The 22,048-nt window shown below is 46.8% G+C and overlaps 1 protein-coding gene across 17 annotated transcripts in view; it reads left to right on the top strand.

Moving 5' to 3' along the window:
- LOC125390519 (protocadherin gamma-C4) overlaps positions 1-22,048 on the top strand; it is a 182,652-nt gene that overhangs the window by 87,504 nt on the left and 73,100 nt on the right. The window contains exon 1 of one of the 17 annotated variants that reach the window (XM_087896101.1): positions 793-3,422. The exons of 12 other annotated variants lie outside the window; for them this stretch is intronic. In XM_087896101.1, the coding sequence (XP_087752227.1) occupies positions 1,005-3,422 (2,418 nt within the window). In that variant the 5' untranslated portion in view covers positions 793-1,004. Of the gene's footprint in view, positions 1-792; positions 3,423-5,257; positions 7,885-9,403; positions 12,047-14,316; positions 16,915-18,299; positions 20,931-22,048 lie in introns of those variants that run through there. 4 more of the 17 variants (XM_087896097.1, XM_048419571.3, XM_048419584.3 and 1 more) reach the window with 4 other exon arrangements.

The raw sequence follows: 22,048 nt of genomic DNA, 5'->3' as shown, positions 1-22,048 counted from the left end.
AACTATACAATTTGCTCCTTTTACTTTCTAATTATTAGATGAATTCATTTCTAAATTGCCTAATTAAATTTTCAATAACAATTCTATATAATAAAAAGAACATTTTAAAAAATTGTTAATAGGGGTTGGAGAGATGACTCAGTGGTTAAGAGCATTGCCTGCTCTTCCAAAGGTCCTGAGTTCAATTGCCGGCAACCACATGGTGGCTCACAACCATCTGTAATGAGGTCTGGTGCCCTCTTCTGGCCTGCAGACATACACACAGACAGAATATTTTATAAATAAATAAAATTTAAAGAATTGTTAATAATTAATAATAGACTATCATGTCAGCCTCTGGCTGGATTATAAAGTAAACAACATAATAAAATTAAAGAAAATAAAATCTTTCAGTGAATTTTATCAAAAGGAGTATAATTATCTCCGTGTGAATGAATATCAAAGTTGTGAAATTTTTCAACACGAAAATAAACATTATTCATGCTTTAAGTAGGTATTCTTAAAGATAAGTTGCAAATATTATCAATTTAACTTATTACACTGCCCGGTAGCCTACGAGTTGAGAAGGGCTCGGATATAACTCAGTGATGGAGAACTTGTCCTTGTGTGACACCCTGATTTCAAAGTCACACTCTTTCTTAAAAAAAAATGAACAGAGAAATCAAAGGATCAATGTAAAATAAAACAATTTAACAGAAAGATACATTTTCTGAGATATTGTAGTGGGTGCAGTAACTTCTTCCGACTCTGAGCGCCGCTGTTCACCTACGAAGAGCGAAACTCCGCCAGAGCCCAGTTGTAATTCTCAGGGTCCAAAAGCCTAAAATCTCACAGTTCCTACAAACCCGCTCCTGGACTGCAAGAAAAATCACCCCTGAATTTAAGGTGCTCCATCTGCGGGAGACTCCGTAGCCACAGAAAGAAGAAAAGAGCCAGATGAAACACACCACAGCGCGCCCGGCGGATCGGGGAGAGCTTTGAGAGAATTCCGTAGTCAGGAGGCAATGGCCGCTCAAAGGAATCTCTCAGAGCGCACCAAACTGGTTCTCCTTCTCCTGTGGATTCCCTGGGAGTCCGCAGCCCGGCAGATCCGCTACTCGGTCCCTGAAGAACTAGAGAAAGGTTCATTTGTGGGCAACATCTCCAAGGACCTAGGGCTGGAACCCCGCGAGATGGCGGAGCGCGGGGTCCGCATCGTCTCCAGAGGTAGGTCGCAGCTTTTCTCTCTGAACCCGCGAGGCGGCAGCTTGGTCACCGCGGGCAGGATAGACCGGGAGGAGCTGTGCGCCCAGAGCGCGCCCTGTCTTGTAAGCTTTAACATCCTTGTGGAGGACAGGGTGAAACTTTTCGGGGTAGAAATAGAGGTAACGGATGTCAATGACAATGCGCCAAAATTCCAAGCAGAAACTCTAGATGTAAAAATTAATGAAAATGTCGCATCAGGGATGCGTTTTCCTCTCCCGGAAGCTATTGATCCGGATGTGGGCGTGAACTCTCTGCAGAGCTACCAGCTCAGCCCCAATAAGCACTTCTCCCTAGGCGTTCAGAGCCGAGCTAAAGGCGTCAAGTACCCGGAGCTAGTGCTGGAGCACACCCTAGATCGTGAGGAAGAGGCGGTTCACCACCTGGTTCTCGTGGCCTCTGATGGGGGTAGCCCTCCCAGATCAGGCACTGTGCTCATCACTGTGACTGTCTTTGATGCAAATGACAATGCTCCAATCTTCACCTCGCCTGAATACCGAGTGAACATTCCAGAGAACTTGCCTGTGGGCACTCAGCTGCTAAAGGTAACTGCCACCGACAAAGACGAAGGCGCCAATGGAGAAGTGACATACTCATTCCGAAAACTGCTGGATACACAATTGCTAAAATTCCAACTAGACAAAAATACTGGGGAGATAAAAATATCTGAAAATCTAGACTATGAAGAAATGAGTTTCTATGAAATAGAAATCCAAGCTGAAGATGGAGGGGCCTATCTTGCAACTGCAAAGGTGTTGGTTACAGTAGAGGATGTAAACGACAACACTCCAGAGGTGACCATCACATCTCTCTTTAGTCCAGTGGCTGAAGATTCGCCTGTGGGAACTGTCATAGCCCTTTTAAACGTACATGATTTAGACTCTGGGCAGAATGGAGAGGTAACCTGTTCCATCTCAGGGGATCTACCATTTAAATTAGAAAAGTCCATTGATAGTTACTATAGACTAGTGACACATAGAGCCCTTGATAGGGAACAGGTATCCTCTTACAACATCACTATAACAGCCACTGATGGGGGAAACCCACCTTTGTCAAGCAAAGCTCACTTCACTCTGCAAGTGGCGGATATCAACGACAACCCTCCCACCTTCTCTCACAGCTCCTACTTTACCTATATCCCGGAGAACAACCCTAGGGGCGCTTCCATCTTCTCGGTGACAGCCCTGGATCCCGACAGCAAAGAGAACGCCCAGATCGTTTACTCTCTAGCTGAAGACACCATTGAGGGTACACCACTTTCTTCCTACATCTCCATCAACTCAGACACTGGTATCCTGTATGCTCTCTGCTCCTTTGACTATGAGCAGTTCCGTGAACTGCGGGTGCAGGTGATTGCTAGTGACAGCGGGAAGCCTCCCCTCAGCAGCAATGCCTCCTTGACCCTGTTCGTGCTGGATCAGAATGATAACTCACCAGAAATCTTGTACCCCATTCCACCCACCGACGGCTCCACTGGGGTAGAGCTTGCTCCCCGCTCAGCAGAGCTGGGTTACCTGGTGACGAAGGTGGTGGCAGTGGACAGAGACTCCGGACAGAACGCCTGGCTGTCCTATCGCCTACTCAAAGCCAGCGAACCAGGGCTCTTCTCCGTGGGACTGCACACGGGAGAGGTGCGCACCGCGCGAGCTTTGCTGGAGAGGGATGCCCTCAAGCAGAGTCTAGTAGTGGCCGTGCAAGACCATGGCCAGCCTCCTCTCTCCGCCACGGTCACTTTGACTGTTGCAGTAGCTGACAGCATCCCCGATGTTCTGGCGGACTTGGGCAACCTAGAGCCACCGCAGGACTCTGAAACCTCAAGTCTCACCCTCTACCTAGTAGTGGCAGTGGCAGTGGTGTCCTGTGTTTTTCTCGCCTTTGTCATTGTGTTGTTGGCAATCAAGCTTCGGCGCTGGCACGAGTCTCACGCGCTTCAGTCTTCCAGAGATGGATTGAGTGGCCTGCCTGCCTCTCACTATGTGGGCGTGGACGGGGTGCGCGCTTTCTTGCAGACCTATTCGCACGAGGTTTCCCTCACCGCTGATTCCAGGAAGAGTCACCTGATCTTTCCGCAGCCCAACTATGCAGACACGCTCATCAGCCAGGAGAGTTGCGAGAAAAAAGATCCCTTGTCTCTGTTAGATGATTCGAAGTGCCCTGTAGAAGATGCCCCTCTGGTGCCAGTGAGTGCTGATTTTACCTTTTCTTTAAACAGCTGTGGTCAGATTTACATTTAGGCTTGAAACCGGGTGGTAGTAATAGTAGATCTCTACTTTAAAACCACTTCCCTCGGTTCCGGAGACACGTGCCTCTCGCTGGAACGTTAAAGAGTAGAATCTGGTGGTTAAGACTATTTTGGAAACTGTCGTGAAAATCACCGAGATTGCATAAGGTTGTCATGAGTAGCCTTGCAGAACCTTGTGTGTTGTTGTGTTGTGCAATATTGACAGTTCCTAAAAGGGAACCGTTTTCATCTGAAAGTGTCTGTTGATTTTTGTGCCCTCCTCAGGGGCCATGTCCTGCAACCCTACCGCTTTAGAAAGCTCTTTTGAAGGCAAGTTTGTCAAAATTAGGTAAAGGTCAGAAACAAATGCATTCACCCCACCAGATACACAAGCCAAGTTTAATGCTGTTCATTGCGGACATTAAGGACAGTCAATATGTCTTTGCAGTTATATTTTTCAAACAATACATGAATATGTTCCTTAGAGATTTTAAATTTTTAATTGATAGTCGACCAACAATTCATAACTATGTGCTTAGGATCTTTATAACCACAATCATACCCATTACCCCAGTGGCTTTCCTTTTGCCTATAATTATGTAACATCTTACTATATGAGAGATACAGTCTTTAATATGACTTTCCTTGCCCAACAATTTCAAGAATTTATATGGTTAGATTGAGGAGATTTTTTTGTTCTCTTTGTCTTTTTTCCTTCAAAATTAAACATGCTACTAAGTAAAGCTAAAATATAAATATGAATTTGGGATGGATAATGTGTGTGTTCCCAAGAACAGAAACTAAGCATGTATGATAAGGGTATTTCATCTTTAATGTAGAAGAAAACTCAGAGGAAACCTGAAAGTACTGGGTCAGAACTTTAAAATAAACTAAGAGCTAAGAGCAAAGAAAAAACTGGCATTTCTTCAGGGGATCAGAATTTAAGCAAAGATTACATGAAATCCTAAATGAATGATTAGTGGAGATATTGGTGAGCACATTTAGTGCAAGAAAATCGTGATATATTTGGTTCGATCTTTGGATTTATTATTATTTATTATTAGAAGTTACTAGAAAAAGAAGAGCTCTACCGAGTCTCAAAACACATCTGAGACCATGACATTCTGTGTCAACACTTGCTTAACTGTAGATCCCTGGAAGGTAAGTACACACTGCAGTTATAACGCTATTGAGTCATTGAAACTGTTATTCTGCATCTCTGTCCCACGAGAGCAATAATTATTATTCTGTGTATATTTCAGTTCCATTATTTGAAAAAAGCAAGCTTCAACAGAACTCTTTTGATATCAATATTCTATTAAAAATCTTAAGAGCAATGTTGAACATCCAGAATGACTGAATACAGCCAGGGTTGCATTCTAAATATGGGTGAAGTGGTTTTTACTTTTTAGCTGACAAAGGTTGGGTTGATGACAAAAGATAATTACCCTCAAAAGGACTGATAGTTATCTCTTACAGGTGGATGATTTGGGAAATAGTGGGCCATGGGTTAGGGTCTGTGTACCTTCCTTTTACTTTCTTTCATGCCTTTTTATTTGAAGGAAATAGTCCTTCAGTCTACCCAAAATGAGGATTTTTTAAAAAAATTAAGCACAATCTTTAATATTAAAATTTTCCACGATGGAAACAAAGTAAATGAGAAATGAAATTAAAATATTTAGCTATCAATTTGCTTTTATGTAAAAGATTCCTCAAAATATGAAACTCCAGACTGCAATTCCACTCAAAGCCTCTGGGCGCCGCTGTCGGCCAGTGCAGCGCAAGCTCCAAAGCCCCGGATCACTCAGTCTCTAGGCTGGAATTTCCTGCGCAGAAATGAATACATTCCAAAGGGAACTCTGATTCACAGAGACTAAGATATCGATTCCCGGTCCCAAACTGGGGTCCCGCTGTCCTGGATCTAAGGCGCTACCGCCTCAGAAGACTGCACTCTATCCTACTGTGAAGAACCGAAGACCCGGAGAGAACCCGAGCCAACAATGGGAGGGAGCTGCGCGCACAGGCGGCGCCCCAGCCGCCCGCAGGTACTATTTACACTGCTGCTGCCTTTGTTCTGTCCCGCGCTGGCCAAGCCGGTCCGCTACTCTATCCCGGAGGAGCTGGACCGCGGCTCTGTAGTAGGGAACCTCGCTAAGGATCTGGGGCTCAGTGTTCTGGAAGTGTCGGCTCGGAAGCTGCGGGTTAGCGCTGAGAAGCTGCACTTCAGCGTGGACGCGGAGAGCGGGGACTTACTGGTGAAGGACCGCATAGACCGTGAGCAGATATGCAAGGAGAGAAGAAGGTGTGAGTTGCAGTTGGAAGCCGTACTGGAAAACCCCTTGAATATTTTTCATGTCGTTGTGGAGGTTGAGGACGTTAATGACCACGCTCCTCAATTCCCAAAAGATGAAATAAACCTAGAAATAAGTGAATCCGTCAGCCCAGGGATGAGAACAATTCTGGAGTCTGCAGAAGATCCTGATATTGGTGTGAATTCACTGAGCAAGTATCACCTAAGTCCTAACGAGTATTTCTCATTATTGGTGAAAGACAATCCGGATGGTAGCAAATACCCAGAATTAGAACTGCAAAAGATGCTGGACCGAGAAACAGAGAGCACCCACCACCTGGTGCTGACAGCTGTAGACGGTGGGGACCCGCCCCGAAGTGGTACCGCTCAGCTCCGAATCCGAGTGGTGGATGCCAACGACAACCCTCCAGTGTTCAGCCAAGATGTGTACAGGGTCCGCCTTCGGGAAGATGTGCCTCCAGGGACGACCGTCCTAAGGCTGAGGGCAACCGATCAGGACGAGGGCATCAATGCAGAGTTCACTTACTCCTTCCTGGGTGTGGCTAATAAAGCCCAGCACGTGTTCTCTCTGGATCCCATAACCGGAGATATTGTAAGTCGCCAGTCATTGGATTTTGAAGAAGTAGAAAGATATACGATTGATGTGGAGGTAAAGGACCGAGGATCTCTTTCTTCACAGTGTAAAGTAATTATAGAAGTTCTAGATGAGAACGACAACCGCCCAGAAATAATCATCGCTTCCCTCTCTGAACAAATTCTGGAGAACTCCCCTTCTGGAACGGTTGTGGCCCTCTTCAAAGTACGGGATCGGGATTCTGGGGAAAACGCAGAAGTCTCGTGCAGTTTAATCAGAGATAGTCCGTTTAAGATTCATTCTTCTTCCAATAATTACTACAAGTTAGTAACAGATAGCATCTTAGACCGGGAACAGACCCCGGGGTACAACATCACTATCACAGCCACAGATAGGGGCAAACTGCCCCTTTCCTCCAGCACAACCATCACTCTGCACGTCGCTGACGTCAACGACAACGCTCCTGTTTTCCAAAAGCCCTCCTATCTGGTAAACGTACCAGAAAACAACCAGCCCGGTACCTCCATAACCCAAGTCAAAGCATGGGATCCAGATCTGGGACCAAATGGCCTCGTCTCCTACTCCATCATAGCCAGCGACCTAGATCCAAAGGCGTTGTCATCATTCGTATCCGTGAACCAGGACAGCGGAGTGGTGTTCGCGCAGCGCGCCTTCGACCACGAGCAGCTCCGCTCCTTCCAGCTGACACTGCAGGCCCGCGACCAGGGCTCGCCCGCTCTCAGCGCCAACGTGAGCATGCGCGTGCTCGTGGGCGACCGCAACGACAACGCTCCGCGCGTGCTGTATCCTGCGCTGGAGCCTGATGGTTCCGCGCTCTTCGACATGGTGCCTCGCGCTGCCGAGCCCGGATATCTGGTCACCAAAGTGGTGGCAGTGGACGCCGATTCCGGACACAATGCCTGGCTGTCGTATCACGTGCTGCAGGCCAGTGATCCTGGGCTATTCAGCCTGGGCCTGCGCACTGGCGAGGTGCGCACAGCGCGTGCCTTGGGCGACAAGGACGCGGCTCGGCAGCGCCTTCTGGTTGCTGTGCGGGATGGTGGACAGCCACCGCTCTCTGCCACTGCTACATTGCTTCTAGTTTTCGCAGACAGCCTACAAGAAGCATTGCCGGACCTCGTCGATCATCCCTCCCCTTCCGACTCTCAGAGTGAGCTTCAGTTTTACCTGGTGGTGGCCTTGGCCTTGATCTCAGTGCTTTTCCTCCTCGCGGTAATTTTGGCCATTGCTTTGCGCTTGCGACAGTCTTCCAGCCCGTCAACCACTGGCTGCTTCGGATCGGTTCTTGGCTCCAAGTCTCCACCTGTACTTCCACCCAACTACAGTGAAGGAACTTTGCCCTATGCCTATAATTTGTGCGTGCCTGGAGATCAAGCTAAGCCAGATTTTAATTTTCTCACGTCTGTTGGTGATTATCCATCCTCACAAGATATTCTCAACAAAGATAGTTCCTCAGCACTGTTGGCTAGCATTTTAACTCCTGGTGTTGAAGCAGACGAGAAGAACTTTAACCAGGTATTTAATCTTACACTTTTTATACGCCGCCCGTATGCCAATGCACTCAAATACAGTAGTACTATTTAAGGGTTTCGTTTGTGTTTGCTTTTGTTTGTTTTTGTTTAGTTTTGAGACAGAAATCTATGTAGTCCTAGTTGTCCTGGAATTCTCTGTGTAGACCAAATTGACTTGGAATTCACAGAGACCTACCTGCCTCTGCTTCCCGAGTGCTGAGAATAAACGCATGACCCAACTGGCCGGCTCTATTTTTGGAGCTTAAAGTGCCTAAGGGAAATCTAGACCAAACTCATGGGTATCACTGTGTTTGGAAGGGATGTGGAAGCATGACTTGGTGACAGAGCTCACGTGCCTCACGTGGAATATGCCCAGTTCTATCCAGCACACACAACATAAGGTTTGCTGTGCTTAAATACACTCCTATCCAAGTATATTTAATTCTTTTTTCTTTTTGAGGGTTGCTTGTGTAGTGTGCTCTAGTCCTGGCTTTGATTACTAATTCTCTCCTCCCTCTCCTCCTGCCTCTAACACACACAAGTATATGAAAATCTTATGTGAGTTTTTTCATTTAAAATGCCTTGCAGTAAAAAAGGGGGAGCTGGAGAGATGACTCAGCAGTTAAGAGCATTGCCTGCTCTTCCAAAGGTCCTGAGTTCAATTCCCAGCAACCACATGGTGGCTCACAACCATCTGTAATGAGGTTTGGTGCCCTCTTCTGGTCTTCAGGCATATACGCAGAAAGAATATTGTAGACATAATAAATAAGTAAATAAATCTTAAAAAATGCCTTGCAGTTATAGATATAAAAAAGATATGAAATACAGTTGTATGTATTACCTTTTAAATGATAACCATAATGCTATTCAGAGTTTGAACGAAACATTTCGTCTTTTTTCCTTGTTAAAAAACAAAAGAACTCATTTTAAAAACAACTCTGGTGGGAACTGGAGAGATTGGCTTAGTAGTTGAGATCACCGCTGCTCTTTGGCCGAGCACCCACAACTGGCGGCTCACTACTGCCTGTAACTCCAGTTCCACCTTCTCCCGGACCTCACATGAACCCACGTTCACATATGCACATACTCACAAAGACACGCGCGTATCCATAGAATTCCAACAATAAAATAAAAACTTGCATAAAAAGTATTAATAATAGCCATGCGTCCTACCTGCGGATTTTGTGGGCCATGCAGTTTTCACATCCACAGATGTCGTGTCTCTTCCGTCAGCAAAGCCAATCGGAATCACAACTAGTCTGCCCATTTCCAGTTCCAGTAGTGTTTCAAAACGTTTTTAATTAAATAAGTCCATTTAATATTTACCCTTTTCATAAGTGCCCTTAACAAATTTTACATCATATCACTGTTGTTTGCGGTTTTCAACCTTACAAATGTGTATGATCCACGGAAAAGGTGAGTGTGACAATTTCCTCTGCCACAGACACCAGGTTTTTCTTAGTGTTGTAATAATAAGATTGGACTCTAGGCGCCGCTGTTGACCAATCAAGGAATGGGAGGACAAAGCTATTGAGTCCTCCGGAACCTCAACCATACAAAGCTGAAAGGAATGGATACTCACACGTCTTAATTCTGAAAATAAGAACACCTTCGTTCGCTTCGGGATATATTTTGGATGCGGACGTCCTGGAATCTCGTAGACACAAAAGGTAATTCAGAAAAAAATAAATAAATAAACCGGCGCAAGACCCCCCACGGAACCGAGCTCACACCGGGCCATGGCAAATCAGCCTCAGAAACTAGACCGCAGCGCGCTGGTCGCGCTGTGCATTTTCCTGGGGACCTTGTTGAGGTTTGGGGCAGGGCAGATGCGATACTCGGTGCCAGAAGAGACAGATAAAGGCTTCTTCGTGGGCAACATCTCCAAAGACCTGGGGCTGGAGACCTGGGAGGTTGCGGAACGCGGAGTCCGCATAGTCTCCAGAGGCAAAACGCAGTTTTTCGCTCTGAATCCGCGAGGTGGCAGCTTGGTCACTGCAAGTAGGATTGACCGGGAAGAGTTGTGTGATGCGTTGTCATCCTGTTTGCTAAATTTGGAGATTCTCGTGGAGGACACCCTGAAAATTTACGGAGTGGAGGTGGAAATAACGGACATTAACGATAACGCCCCCAGCTTCCGGGAAGAGGAGGTGGAGATCAAAGTCAGCGAGCAGGCTAGTCCTGGATCGCGATTTCCTCTTCCTAACGCTAGGGATCCAGATACGGGGATGAACTCCCTCCAGAGCTACCAGCTCAGCCCTAGTAGCTACTTTTCCTTGCATGTGAGAGGCGGAACCGATGGGGACAAGAACCCAGAGCTCGTGCTGGAGGAAGGCCTGGATCGGGAGAAAGAGGCCTCTCACAACCTCCTCCTCACAGCCTTAGATGGGGGAGATCCCATCCGCAAGGGCACGGTTCCCGTTCGTGTGGTGGTCCTCGATGTAAATGACCACATCCCAAAGTTCACACAGTCTGTGTACAGAGTGAGTATTCCCGAAAACCTCAGCTCTGGAACTCGGGTGCTCGTGGTTAACGCCACAGACCCAGACGAGGGTATCAACGGGGAAGTGAGGTACTCGTTCCGGAAAGTGAAAAGCAAAGCTTCTGAAATCTTTCAGTTGAATCCTCAAACTGGAGAAATTCTAGTCGAAAAGCCTCTGGATTTTGAAAAGTACAGATTCTACGAGATGGAAATTCAAGGCCAAGATGGTGGAGGCCTGTTAAGCACCGCCAAGTTGCTGATCACAGTTGTGGATGTGAATGATAACACTCCAGAGATAACTGTCACCTCTTCCATTAACTCCGTGATGGAAAATTCTCCTTCAGGTACAGTAATTGCTCTTTTAAACGTTCAAGATCAAGATTCTGGAGAAAACGGTCAGGTCACTTGCTTCATTCCTAGTGGTCTTCCTTTTAAGTTAGAAAAGACCTATGGAAATTACTATAAATTGATAACAAATAGTGAACTGGATCGGGAGCAGGTGGAGAGCTACAATATTACATTAATCGCCAAAGATCAGGGAAGTCCAGCCTTGTCTACAGAAACGTACCTCCTGCTGAAAGTGGCGGATGCCAACGACAACCCTCCAGTTTTCACTCACCCCTCTTACTCTGCCTACATTCCTGAAAACAACCCCAGGGGCTCTTCCATCTTCTCAGTGACCGCAGTCGATAGGGACAGCAGAGAGAATGCCCAGGTCACTTACTCTCTGGCTGAGGACACAATCCAGGGATCACCTCTGTCCTCGTATGTTTCTATCAACGCAGACACCGGTGTACTGTATGCCCTGCAATCCTTCGACTATGAGCAGTTCCAAACCCTACAACTGGGAGTGACTGCACGTGACAGTGGCGACCCGCCATTAAGCAGCAATATTTCGCTGATGCTGTACGTGCTGGACCAGAACGATAATACTCCAGAGATCCTGTACCCCTCTCTCCCTACTGATGGTTCCACTGGTGTGGAATTGGCGCCCCGCTCTGCAGAGCCGGGTTATTTAGTGACCAAGGTGGTGGCGGTGGACAGAGACTCGGGGCAGAACGCCTGGCTATCCTACCGCCTGCTCAAAGCCAGCGAGCCAGGGCTCTTCTCCGTGGGGCTACACACAGGCGAGGTTCGCACTGCCCGCGTCTTGATGGACAAAGACGCTCTCAAGCAGAGCCTTGTGGTATCTGTACAGGATCATGGCCAGCCTCCCCTCTCCGCCACTGTCAGACTTACTGTGGCGGTAGCTGACAGCATCCCAGAGGTTCTGGAGGATTTGGTTAGTCTGGAGACTCCCGCCAATCCTGATGAGTCAAGTCTCACCCTCTACCTAGTGGTGGCCATCACTGCAGTCTCTTGCATCTTCCTCATCTTTGTTATGGTACTACTGGCTCTCAGGCTTCGGCGCTGGCACTCCTCGCGTCTGCTCCAGGCTGCCAGCGGTTTGGCTGGCATGCCTCCTTCGCATTTTGTGGGCGTAGACGGGGTGCGAGCTTTCCTCCAGACCTACTCCCACGAGGTTTCGCTCACTGCAGACTCGAGGAAGAGTCACCTGATCTTTCCGCAGCCCAACTATGCAGACACGCTCATTAGCCAGGAGAGTTGTGGGAAAAGCGAGCCTCTCTTGATAGCTGAAGACTCAGCTACCATTTTAGGCAAATGTGACCCTACAGATATTCAGGTGAGACATATTTCTTTGCCTCCCAAATGGTGCTGTTTTGGCACAAGTCTTGAAGGGACTTTTGTTGAGTTGGTTATGAAAATTAGACTTGGGCGAAAATAAGTACTCTATACATATTTAGAACACTTGTTTGTTGGTTTATGTACCTTACCATCAGATTAATATTTTTTTCAAAAGGCTTTATCAAAGTCGAATTTTAGTGCTTGCATGTTTTCTTTTGATTTTGTAAGGCTAGATCGATTATCTTCACTTGCTTTGTAGTGCATTAACTTCAGTATCGTTTGTCTATCATCATGATCTGTGGCTATCAATGTAAACTAATTGTGATTTAATTCGATGACTCATAGATTTTATTTCAATTTCACGGCCTCTCTATAGTCTACCATGGTTTGCTTCTAATGTGTAAATTTAATTTAGGAACATGGTCTCTGCAGCGTTTCCTCGTTTATCTACACACTACTTATAGTGAGATTTTCTTCTGAGTACAGAACAGTTCCGTTTTGTTTTGTTTTGTTTTTTGAAGGTTGATGGTCTTTGGGGATCCTGTTTACTACTTCAATTTTGTGTCGATGCTTCACCCTATCAAAACAGACGCATAACAAGGCTTTCTTTGTTGGGAGAGGGAATGCAGGATCATTTTCTTAGGCTCCCTATCTATCCTACTGTGAATTCACTAGATTATTCTGAGAATAACCTGACTGTTGTTGAGTCAATGTTGCTTCCTTTTGTTTTTTTGCTGTAGTGTTGTGTGCAATGTTTTTTCTCTTTCCTGTTTTTTCTTCTCTTGTCCTTTTCTATTTTTCCTTTCCTTTTTTTGGAATGCTTTTTAATGTAACAAATTCATATATAGAAATGTTTATCCCATGCTTCTCAGAAAGTTTCAAATTCAGATTTGTTTATATGGTTTGTGGAGAGGGGCATGGGTATTTGGATTACATAAGTGATTGATTCAGTGGCCAATCATGTGCTTAGCACGTAAGACCCTTGGTGAAATCTCTAGCACAAGGTGGGGTGGGACTTTTCTTCTTCTTCTTCTTCTTCTCCTTCTCCTCCTTCCTCCTCCCCCTTTTCTTCTTTGTTGTTGTCTTCTCCTTCTCTTCATCGTCGTCTTTCATCTAGAAGTCTTGGATTCCCGTTTTCTTAAGTTCATTTTTCACTACACTTAAGCATATTCGATTGCGTTAATCAGAAAGAAAAAGCCCTTGCTACTGGAGCCTCAATACTTATCCAGTAATATGCGTATTATCTGAAGCAAAAGCAAACAACAAAAAGAGACTTATCTAGAAGAAGATTTAATCACAGGGATCACTTCCATAATTAAACTCTACTATGTCACACCTTGCAATTTGATTCAAGTTATTTGTGCATGAATATTTCCTTTCAAGTTAACGGTTTACACTTAGGAGTTGATCTTAATATAATTCACTGTAAATTTGGTGACTGAGCACAATTCTTCAACTGCTGTTAGTTCTCCCTACATATGCCTAAATTTGTCTTGAAGCCAAGAAGAATATTTGAGTGTTTTGAGTAGTGTTTATACTTATGGAATTCCAAACTCAAAAGGGGAAAAAATTCTTAAGGTACTACACTTGAACTAGAATTAGATTATTCAAAATGCTATGATTGGTAGGGAGAGATTGCACAATCTAAACGAGTTGGGGAGCTGTGAACAGAACTCTGAAAGTTGGTTTGCAAGTCGCTGAAGATTCAGTTGTGATGCACCATATATATAGTTCATTTAAACTAAAGGGTAAAAAGGAAAATGTGCTCACATGTCATGTCATTAAATTCTTAAGGGTGAACGAACATTTAACGATCCCTGTAATAATTTATGGCACTGATCATCCTTATTTCAAATGTGCCCTAAATAGTATGGAGTGCCCTATCTCTAGCAATTCTGCGTGTGTCTGAAGATGATACGTGGTGTCATTTCACCACTGTCAGGTTTCCCTAAACCACTTGGTGGGGCTATTTTTCCACGTGGACTTGAGAAGAGTCTTGCCTGGTTCTTCCACTGTGTGCATTTCCTCTAACAGGAGAAGACAGGCCCTTTAATCTATCATTGCTGGGTTAATAGTTATGCTATAGATTCCATCTCTGGGGGCTTTGTTCAATAGCAACACTGGAAAACAAATTCTAAACTCATAAACTCCTTTGTTGCTTTTGTTCCAACAGAGATAACTCTGTATGCCTAAACCCATTGAGTCCGGTTGCTATTTTATGAGTGTACTCTGGGCGCCGCTGTTGTCCAATTCGCTGTAAGAGCTGACTCCCAGGCTCTACGGGTTGAAAGTCTTCACTGAAGGCTTAAAGAGTGGGGGGACTTGAATTTTCTGCTTAGTAAATCCGTTTAGAGACTGAGATCCTCAGACTTGCAGGGAGCGTTTGTGTTCTCTTCGTGGTGGGGGAAGTAATTCGTGAAGCCTCCCCGCTTCACTCGGGAACCTCTGAGAAGGATGGAGCCCAACGTGAAGTCAGGGAGCAGGACCCGGTGGAGGCAAGTACTCTTTCCGTTCTTGCTGCCTTTGTTCTGTACGGGGCTTTCGGAGCAAGTCCGATATTCTATTCCGGAAGAAATGGCCATGGGCTCGGTTGTGGGAAACCTCGCTGTGGACCTGGGGCTGCCTGTTCGGGATTTACGGACTCGAAACCTCAGAGTTATCGCAGAGAAACCGTACCTTACTGTGAACCCTGAGAACGGGAACATAGTTGTGAGCGACAGAATAGATCGTGAGGTGCTGTGCCTCCAAAGCCCTCTGTGTGTCCTGCCCTTAGAAATTGTGGCAGAAAATCCCCTAAACGTCTTTCACGTCAGCATGGTGATTGAAGATATAAATGATAATCCGCCCCACTTCCTCCAAAAGAGTATTGTTTTACAAATAAATGAATTTGCAATCCCAGGCACTAGGTTTGGCCTGGAATCTGCCATAGATGAAGATGTAGGACCGCACTCCCTCCAGAGTTACCAGCTCAGTTTGAACGAGCATTTCTCTCTGCTGGTGAAGGACAAGGCTGAAGGCAAGGAAGCCCCCGAATTAGTGTTAGAGAAGCATTTAGACAGGGAAAAGCAGAGCTCCCAGCTCTTGGTCCTGACCGCGGTGGACGGGGGAGAACCAGTACTAACTGGCACTGCTCAAATTCAAATCGAGGTCACTGATGCTAATGATAACCCCCCAGTGTTCAGCCTAGACTTGTACAAAGTCAGTCTTAGAGAGAACGCGCCCTCAGGCACTTCTGTGCTAAAGGTGCTGGCCACCGACCAGGATGAGGGTGTCAATGCAGAGGTCACCTACTCCTTCAAATCAGTAGGAGATGATATTAGAAATAAGTTTATCCTAGATCCTCAAAATGGAGAAATTAAATCTGAAGGCCCTATAGACTTTGAAACCAAGAAAACTTATACCATGAGCATAGAGGCCAAGGATGGTGGAGGCATGGCCACAGAATGTAAAGTTATTATAGAAATTCTCGATGAAAACGACAATGCCCCAGAAGCAGTTTTTACTTCAGTGTCCAATTCTATAACCGAAAATGCAGAACCTGGGACAGTGGTGGCTCTGTTCAAAACATATGATAAAGATTCAGAAGAAAATGGAAGGGTGATGTGCTTCATAAAAGAAACGGTTCCTTTTAGAATTGAATCTTCTGCCAGTAATTACTATAAACTTGTAACTGATGGGGTTCTGGACCGGGAGCAGACTCCAGTGTACAATGTCACCATCGTCGCCACTGATAGAGGCAAGCCACCCCTCTCCTCCAGCACAAGCGTCACGCTGCACATTGGGGACATCAATGACAACGCTCCAGTTTTCCACCAGACCTCCTACTTGATTCAAGTGGCCGAAAATAACCCGCCTGGTGCTTCCATTGCACAAGTTAGCGCCTCCGACCCGGATTTGGGGCCCAATGGCCATGTTTCCTACTCCATCATAGCCAGCGACCTGGAACCTAAATCGCTATGGTCCTACGTATCCGTGAACCAGGACAGCGGAGTGGTGTTCGCGCAGCGCGCCTTCGACCACGAGCAGCTCCGCTCCTTCCAACTGACACTGCAGGCGCGCGACCAGGGCTCGCCAGCGCTCAGCGCCAACGTGAGCATGCTCGTGCTGGTGGGCGACCGCAACGACAATGCACCACGCGTGCTGTACCCCGCGCTCGAGTCCGATGGTTCCGCGCTCTTCGATATGGTACCGCGCGCCGCCGAGCCGGGATACCTGGTCACTAAGGTGGTGGCGGTGGACGCAGACTCCGGACACAATGCCTGGTTGTCGTATCACGTGCTGCAGGCCAGTGATCCGGGACTCTTCAGCCTGGGCCTGCGCACTGGCGAAGTGCGCACAGCGCGTGCCTTGGGCGACAAGGACGCGGCTCGGCAGCGCCTTCTGGTTGCTGTGCGTGATGGTGGACAGCCACCGCTCTCAGCGACAGCTACGCTGCACCTGATCTTCGCTGACAGCCTGCAGGAGGTCCTGCCAGACCTCAGCGATGACCCTCTGCCGTCGGACCCCCAGAGTGAGCTTCAGTTTTACCTGGTGGTGGCCCTGGCCTTGGTCTCAGTACTCTTTCTTTTCGTTGTGATTCTGGCCATGGCCATTCGTCTTCGACAGTCCCACAGTCCTACAGTCTCAGACTGCTTTCAGTCTGGCCTCTGTTATAAGACTAGACCAGGGGTTTCTCTCAACTACAGTGAGGGGACTCTGCCTTATTCCTACAATCTCTATGTTGCCTCCAATAGTCAAAAAACGTCTCATTTTCTTACCTTAACGCCAGAAATGGTCCCTCCGCAAGATCTTTCCATGCAAGCTTCTGTGGAAGTGAGTGTCACTGAGAAGAACATGACAGTCTCTGATTCTCTCGCTTCTACTCACGTGAGTTTCAATGAGCCTTTCATTCGCAAATTGTTTAATTTTCATATTCGTTTGGGATGAATTTTTTTAAAACAGGGTCCAGTTGTCCTGGAACTCACTGTGTAGACCAGGTTGGCACTGAACACACAAAAGTCCTCCTCCCTCTGCCTCCCAAGTGCTGGCATTAAAGGTGTGCGCTACCACATCTGGCTTTGAAAGGAATATCTTAAAGCACGTTTTACTCACAATCTCCTGTTTAATTTGCACAATCTCACTTCCTTTCCTGTCTTTTCTCTAAGGGCCAGTAACTGCACCATTAGGCTTCAGGATTTTGAAATATTGTATCCATATACAATATTGAAATATTGTATCCATATACAATATTGAAATATTGTATCAAAACTCAAAACATAGAAGTATTATGACTCACTGCCTTTCAAGTAATTCTAAACAGTGTGTGTGTGTGTGTGTGTGTGTGTGTGTGTGTGTGTGTGTTTGTGCCATGTGGAGGTCAGAGGACAACTTTTGGGAGTTGGTTCTCTATTTCTACCTTGCGAGTCCAAGGAACTTAATTCAGATTCAATTAGGTTGGGCAGCAAGTGCCTTTACCTGCTGAGCCATCTCGTGCTGATCCTGCTCAAATATAAACTGAACTATACTTTTGTTTCTCTGTAGTTGTTTCTTGGGAGATCAATATCTTGAGCTTATGAGGTTTTTTCTTTATTAATATAAATTGAGAAATACTATGTACAAAAGGTTCTCAAGTATGAAGTGATAATAATTTGGTAATAGTGTTCAGATATATTAAGGGTTCTTTTAATCTCACTTTTATGTCTGGCCTTTTCTCACAAGTATCTGTAACTTTCCTTCCAATTTTATTTTCTGGCTACCAGAGGCTGGAGCCTAGCTCAGCTAGAGTTTATTCTTAAGCATTGGAGGTAGCTAAGGTCTGCTGTCCTGCAGCCATCACCAAACACAGATTCTAGACACATGAATTATGTCCTCTCCTAGAATCTTTTCTACATTCTGATGTGCTTCTAAATGTACGGCCAATAATTCTCAGTTACTAAAATTAGGTTGGTTACCCAAGACAAGGTAATTTTATAGTATTCTTCAGATTCCTAGTTTTCTTTTACTAAGTCTTACTCAACACCAGAAATCTAAGGGAAAAAATAGAAACACACAAACAGCTACTGAAAATAATTTCAAGGAAGTGGGTTTGTAGGTAAAATATGAGAGAACTAAAATGCTCACTGAGCTGTCCACTGCTGTTGAGTCTTTCTGTCTCCATCTCCACTTGAAGAACGGTAGATGGAGCTATTCAAGGAACACGACCGAAATAATTCTCTCCCTTAGTTCAGGACTGTGCAGTAATTGGTTCAGACTCTGAGCGCCGCTGTTCACCAACCAGGGAGGAAAAGGCAACGAAGCCCTGCTCGGTGACTTTGCCTGCGCCTAAAGCACAATGCAGATAGATTGAGACAAAAACATCTCTCCGAGGAAACTGGCCAGAGGAGCTGGTCCCATCTCCTGACTGTCGGGTTACAAGGCCTGAAAAGCGGATTCTGGTTTAAGTGGTCAAAGGCAGGATTGGAGATAATTCTCAAGTGACAATGATCCCTGCGCAATGGCGCGAGGGTGGCAAAGGGCTGGTCTTGCTGGCTGTCCTCCTCGGGATCCTATGGGAGGCCGGATCCACCCAGTTACGCTATTCAGTTCCTGAGGAGCTTGAGAAAGGATCTAGGGTGGGCAACATCTCCAAGGACCTGGGGCTGGAGCCCCGCGAGCTGGCGGAGCGAGGGGTCCGCATCGTCTCTAGAGGTAGGACTCAACTTTTCGCTCTGAACCCGCGGAGCGGCAGCTTGGTCACCGCGGGCAGGATAGACCGGGAGGAGCTGTGCATGGGGTCCATCAAGTGTCAATTAAATCTAGAGATTCTGATGGAAGATATAGGGAAAATCTACGGAGTGGAAGTAGAAGTGAGGGACATTAACGACAACGCTCCTTACTTCCGTGAGAGTGAATTAGAAATAAAAATGAGTGAGAACGCCGCGACTGGGATGCGGTTCCCTCTTCCCCATGCTTGGGATCCTGATTTCGGGAAGAACTCTCTTCAGAGCTACCAGCTCAGCCCGAATGCTCACTTCTCGCTGGAGGTGCAGAAAGGAGCTGAAGGTAACAAGTACCCGGAATTGGTGCTGGAGCGCGCACTGGACCGCGAAGAAAAGGCGGAGCACCTCCTGGTCCTCACCGCTTCCGACGCGGGGGACCCGGTTCGCACCGGCACGGCGCGCATCCACGTGACGGTCCTAGACGCAAACGACAACGCACCTGTGTTTGCTTGGTCCGAGTACCGCGTGAGTGTGCGGGAGAACGTGGCTGTGGGCACTCAGCTGCTGCAAGTCAATGCCACTGACCCGGACGAAGGAGTCAATGCGGAAGTGATGTATTCCTTCCGGTATGTGGACGACAAGGCGGCCAAAGTTTTCAAGTTAGACAGTCATTTGGGGACAATATCAACAATAGGGGAGCTGGACCACGAGAAATCGGGTTTCTATGAGATGGAAGTGCAAGCAACCGACAAGGCGGGATATTCTGCGCGGGCTAAAGTCCTCGTCACAGTTCTGGACGTGAACGACAATGCTCCTGAAGTAACCATCACGTCCCTCACCAGCTCCGTTCCAGAAAACTCTTCCCGAGGGACATTAATAGCCCTTTTAAACGTAAATGATCAAGATTCGGGAGAAAATGGACAGGTAGTTTGTTCCATCCAGGAGAATCTGCCCTTTAAATTAGAGAAATCTTACGGAAACTATTATAGTTTAGTCACAGACACAGTCCTAGACCGAGAACAGGTTCCTAGCTACAACATCACAGTGACAGCCACTGACCGAGGAAGCCCGCCCCTGTCAACCGAAACTCACCTCTCGCTGATCATAGCAGACACGAACGATAACCCACCCGTCTTTCCTCAGGCCTCCTACTGGGCCTACATCCCAGAGAACAATCCTAGAGGGGCCTCCATCGCATCCGTGACCGCCCACGACCCCGACAGTGACAAGAATGCCCAAGTCACTTACTCCCTAGCTGAGGACACCCACCAGGGCGTGCCCCTTTCCTCCTACGTCTCTATCAATTCGGACACTGGTGTCCTGTACGCACTGCACTCCTTTGACTATGAGCAGTTCCGAGACCTACAACTGCAAGTGATGGCGCGTGACAGTGGGGACCCGCCGCTCAGCAGCAACGTGTCACTGAATCTGTTCGTGCTGGATCAGAATGACAATGCCCCCGAAATCTTGTACCCCACTCTCCCTACGGACGGTTCTACTGGGGTGGAGCTAGCGCCCCGCTCGGCAGAGCCTGGGTATCTGGTGACGAAGGTGGTAGCGGTGGACAGAGACTCAGGACAGAACGCCTGGCTGTCCTACCGTCTGCTCAAGGCCAGCGAGCCAGGGCTCTTCTTGGTGGGGCTGCACACGGGTGAGGTAAGCACGGCTCGAGCCCTGATGGACAGAGATACACTCAAGCAGAGCCTCGTAGTGGCTGTGCAGGACCACGGCCAGCCTCCTCTCTCCGCTACTGTCACGCTCACTGTGGCAATCGCCGACAGCATCCCCGACGTCCTGGCAGACCTGGACAATCTGGAGTCTCCTTCTACCTCCGAAAGCTCAGGGCTCACGCTCTATCTGGTGGTGGCCGTGGCGGCGGTCTCCAGCGTCTTCCTGGTCTTTGTTCTGGTGCTGCTGGCGCTCAGGCTGCGGCACTGGCACTCACTGCGCCTGCTCGGGGCTGAGGGATCCGGATTGGCTGACGTTCCAGCCTCTCACTTTGTGGGCGTAGACGGAGTGCAAGCTTTCCTGCAGACCTATTCGCACGAGGTCTCGCTCACTGCGGGCTCCCGAAAGAGTCATTTGATTTTCCCGCAGCCCAACTATGCAGACACGCTCATCAGCCAGGAGAGCTGCGAGAAAAGCGAGCCTCTTTTGCTATCGGGTGATTCAGTATTTTCTAAAGATAATCATGCATTAATTCGGGTGAGTCCATTCTGAGCTTGGAGCGAACTATCTTCCTCATATAGATGATTCATGGGTATTTGGAATTAATAAAGCAGTCACCACCAACAACCTAGTCACAATGTTTGGTTAAAGGATACATAAACATGATATTGTTGCCCGCAACTATTGAATGATATAAAACAGTTTCTACTTTGTATTACTGTGTGCCCTATAATATGGTAGCTTAGTTCACCAAAGATAATGCTCTTTCCACACTTAATTCTTTTTCTTTTTGATCATGAGGCAGCTTTATGTCAATTATCTGATGCCAGTTTATCTGTTAGGACTACAGAAGTTGTGGGTGTAACTCGAAACTCAGAGGTAGAGACTCGCCTGTATGGAGACCCTAGATTCAATTCTCAGGGAAGGCTGAGGGAACACTAATTCCGCTAGAGTGAAGATACAAAATTTAATGGAAAGTTACAGTTGCTTGTCTTTCTTCTAACCTCCCTTTCTGGGGATTGAACCAAGATCTGAGCTAAACACTTTACCTCTGGGCTAATACATTCCTAGTCCCAACAGAATGGCCTTTAATTGCATTTACATCTGCTAGTGAATTCATGTACTGCATTTAATGTCTTTTAAATAATATTATTTCTGGCCATTAGGGATCGTACATATATGTCTTGTAAAAGTTGCCTATACCTGTGTGTCTGTGTCAGTATGAATGTATGCACACATGCAGAAGCTGGATGAAGAAACTGGGCGCTCTCTATCCCTTTCTGCCTGTTCATTTGAGGCAAGCTCTTTCCTTGAACCCGAGACCCACATTTTCTAGCTAGTCTGGAAGTCAGCAAGCCCCAGAAGTCCCCCTGCTCTGACCCCATAGAGAGGGTTATAGTCCGTGGGACACCCCAGCTGGTTTCATGGCCGCTGAGATCCAAGCGCCCAGTGCGCATGACTGCGCAGCAGGCACTGTAGACACCCATGGTCTCTTCAGCTCTGTACTTAGACTTTCTTGATATAGTTTCGTGCTTTCAGTTGTTTGACTTCCAAGTATGGTGAATTTTATCTCCTACACGCTTGAAATTTTTTCAAATATACGATTTATGTGTTGTCACGAGGAAGAACTGTAATGGTATTTTATCTGTTAGACA

Source organism: Myodes glareolus, chromosome 13 (assembly GCF_982192425.1).
Source record: "Myodes glareolus chromosome 13, mMyoGla1.1, whole genome shotgun sequence".
Taxonomy (NCBI): Eukaryota; Metazoa; Chordata; class Mammalia; order Rodentia; family Cricetidae; genus Myodes; species Myodes glareolus.
Note: the sequence above shows the minus strand (reverse complement) of the source record. Positions and strands in the feature narration are given on the sequence as shown.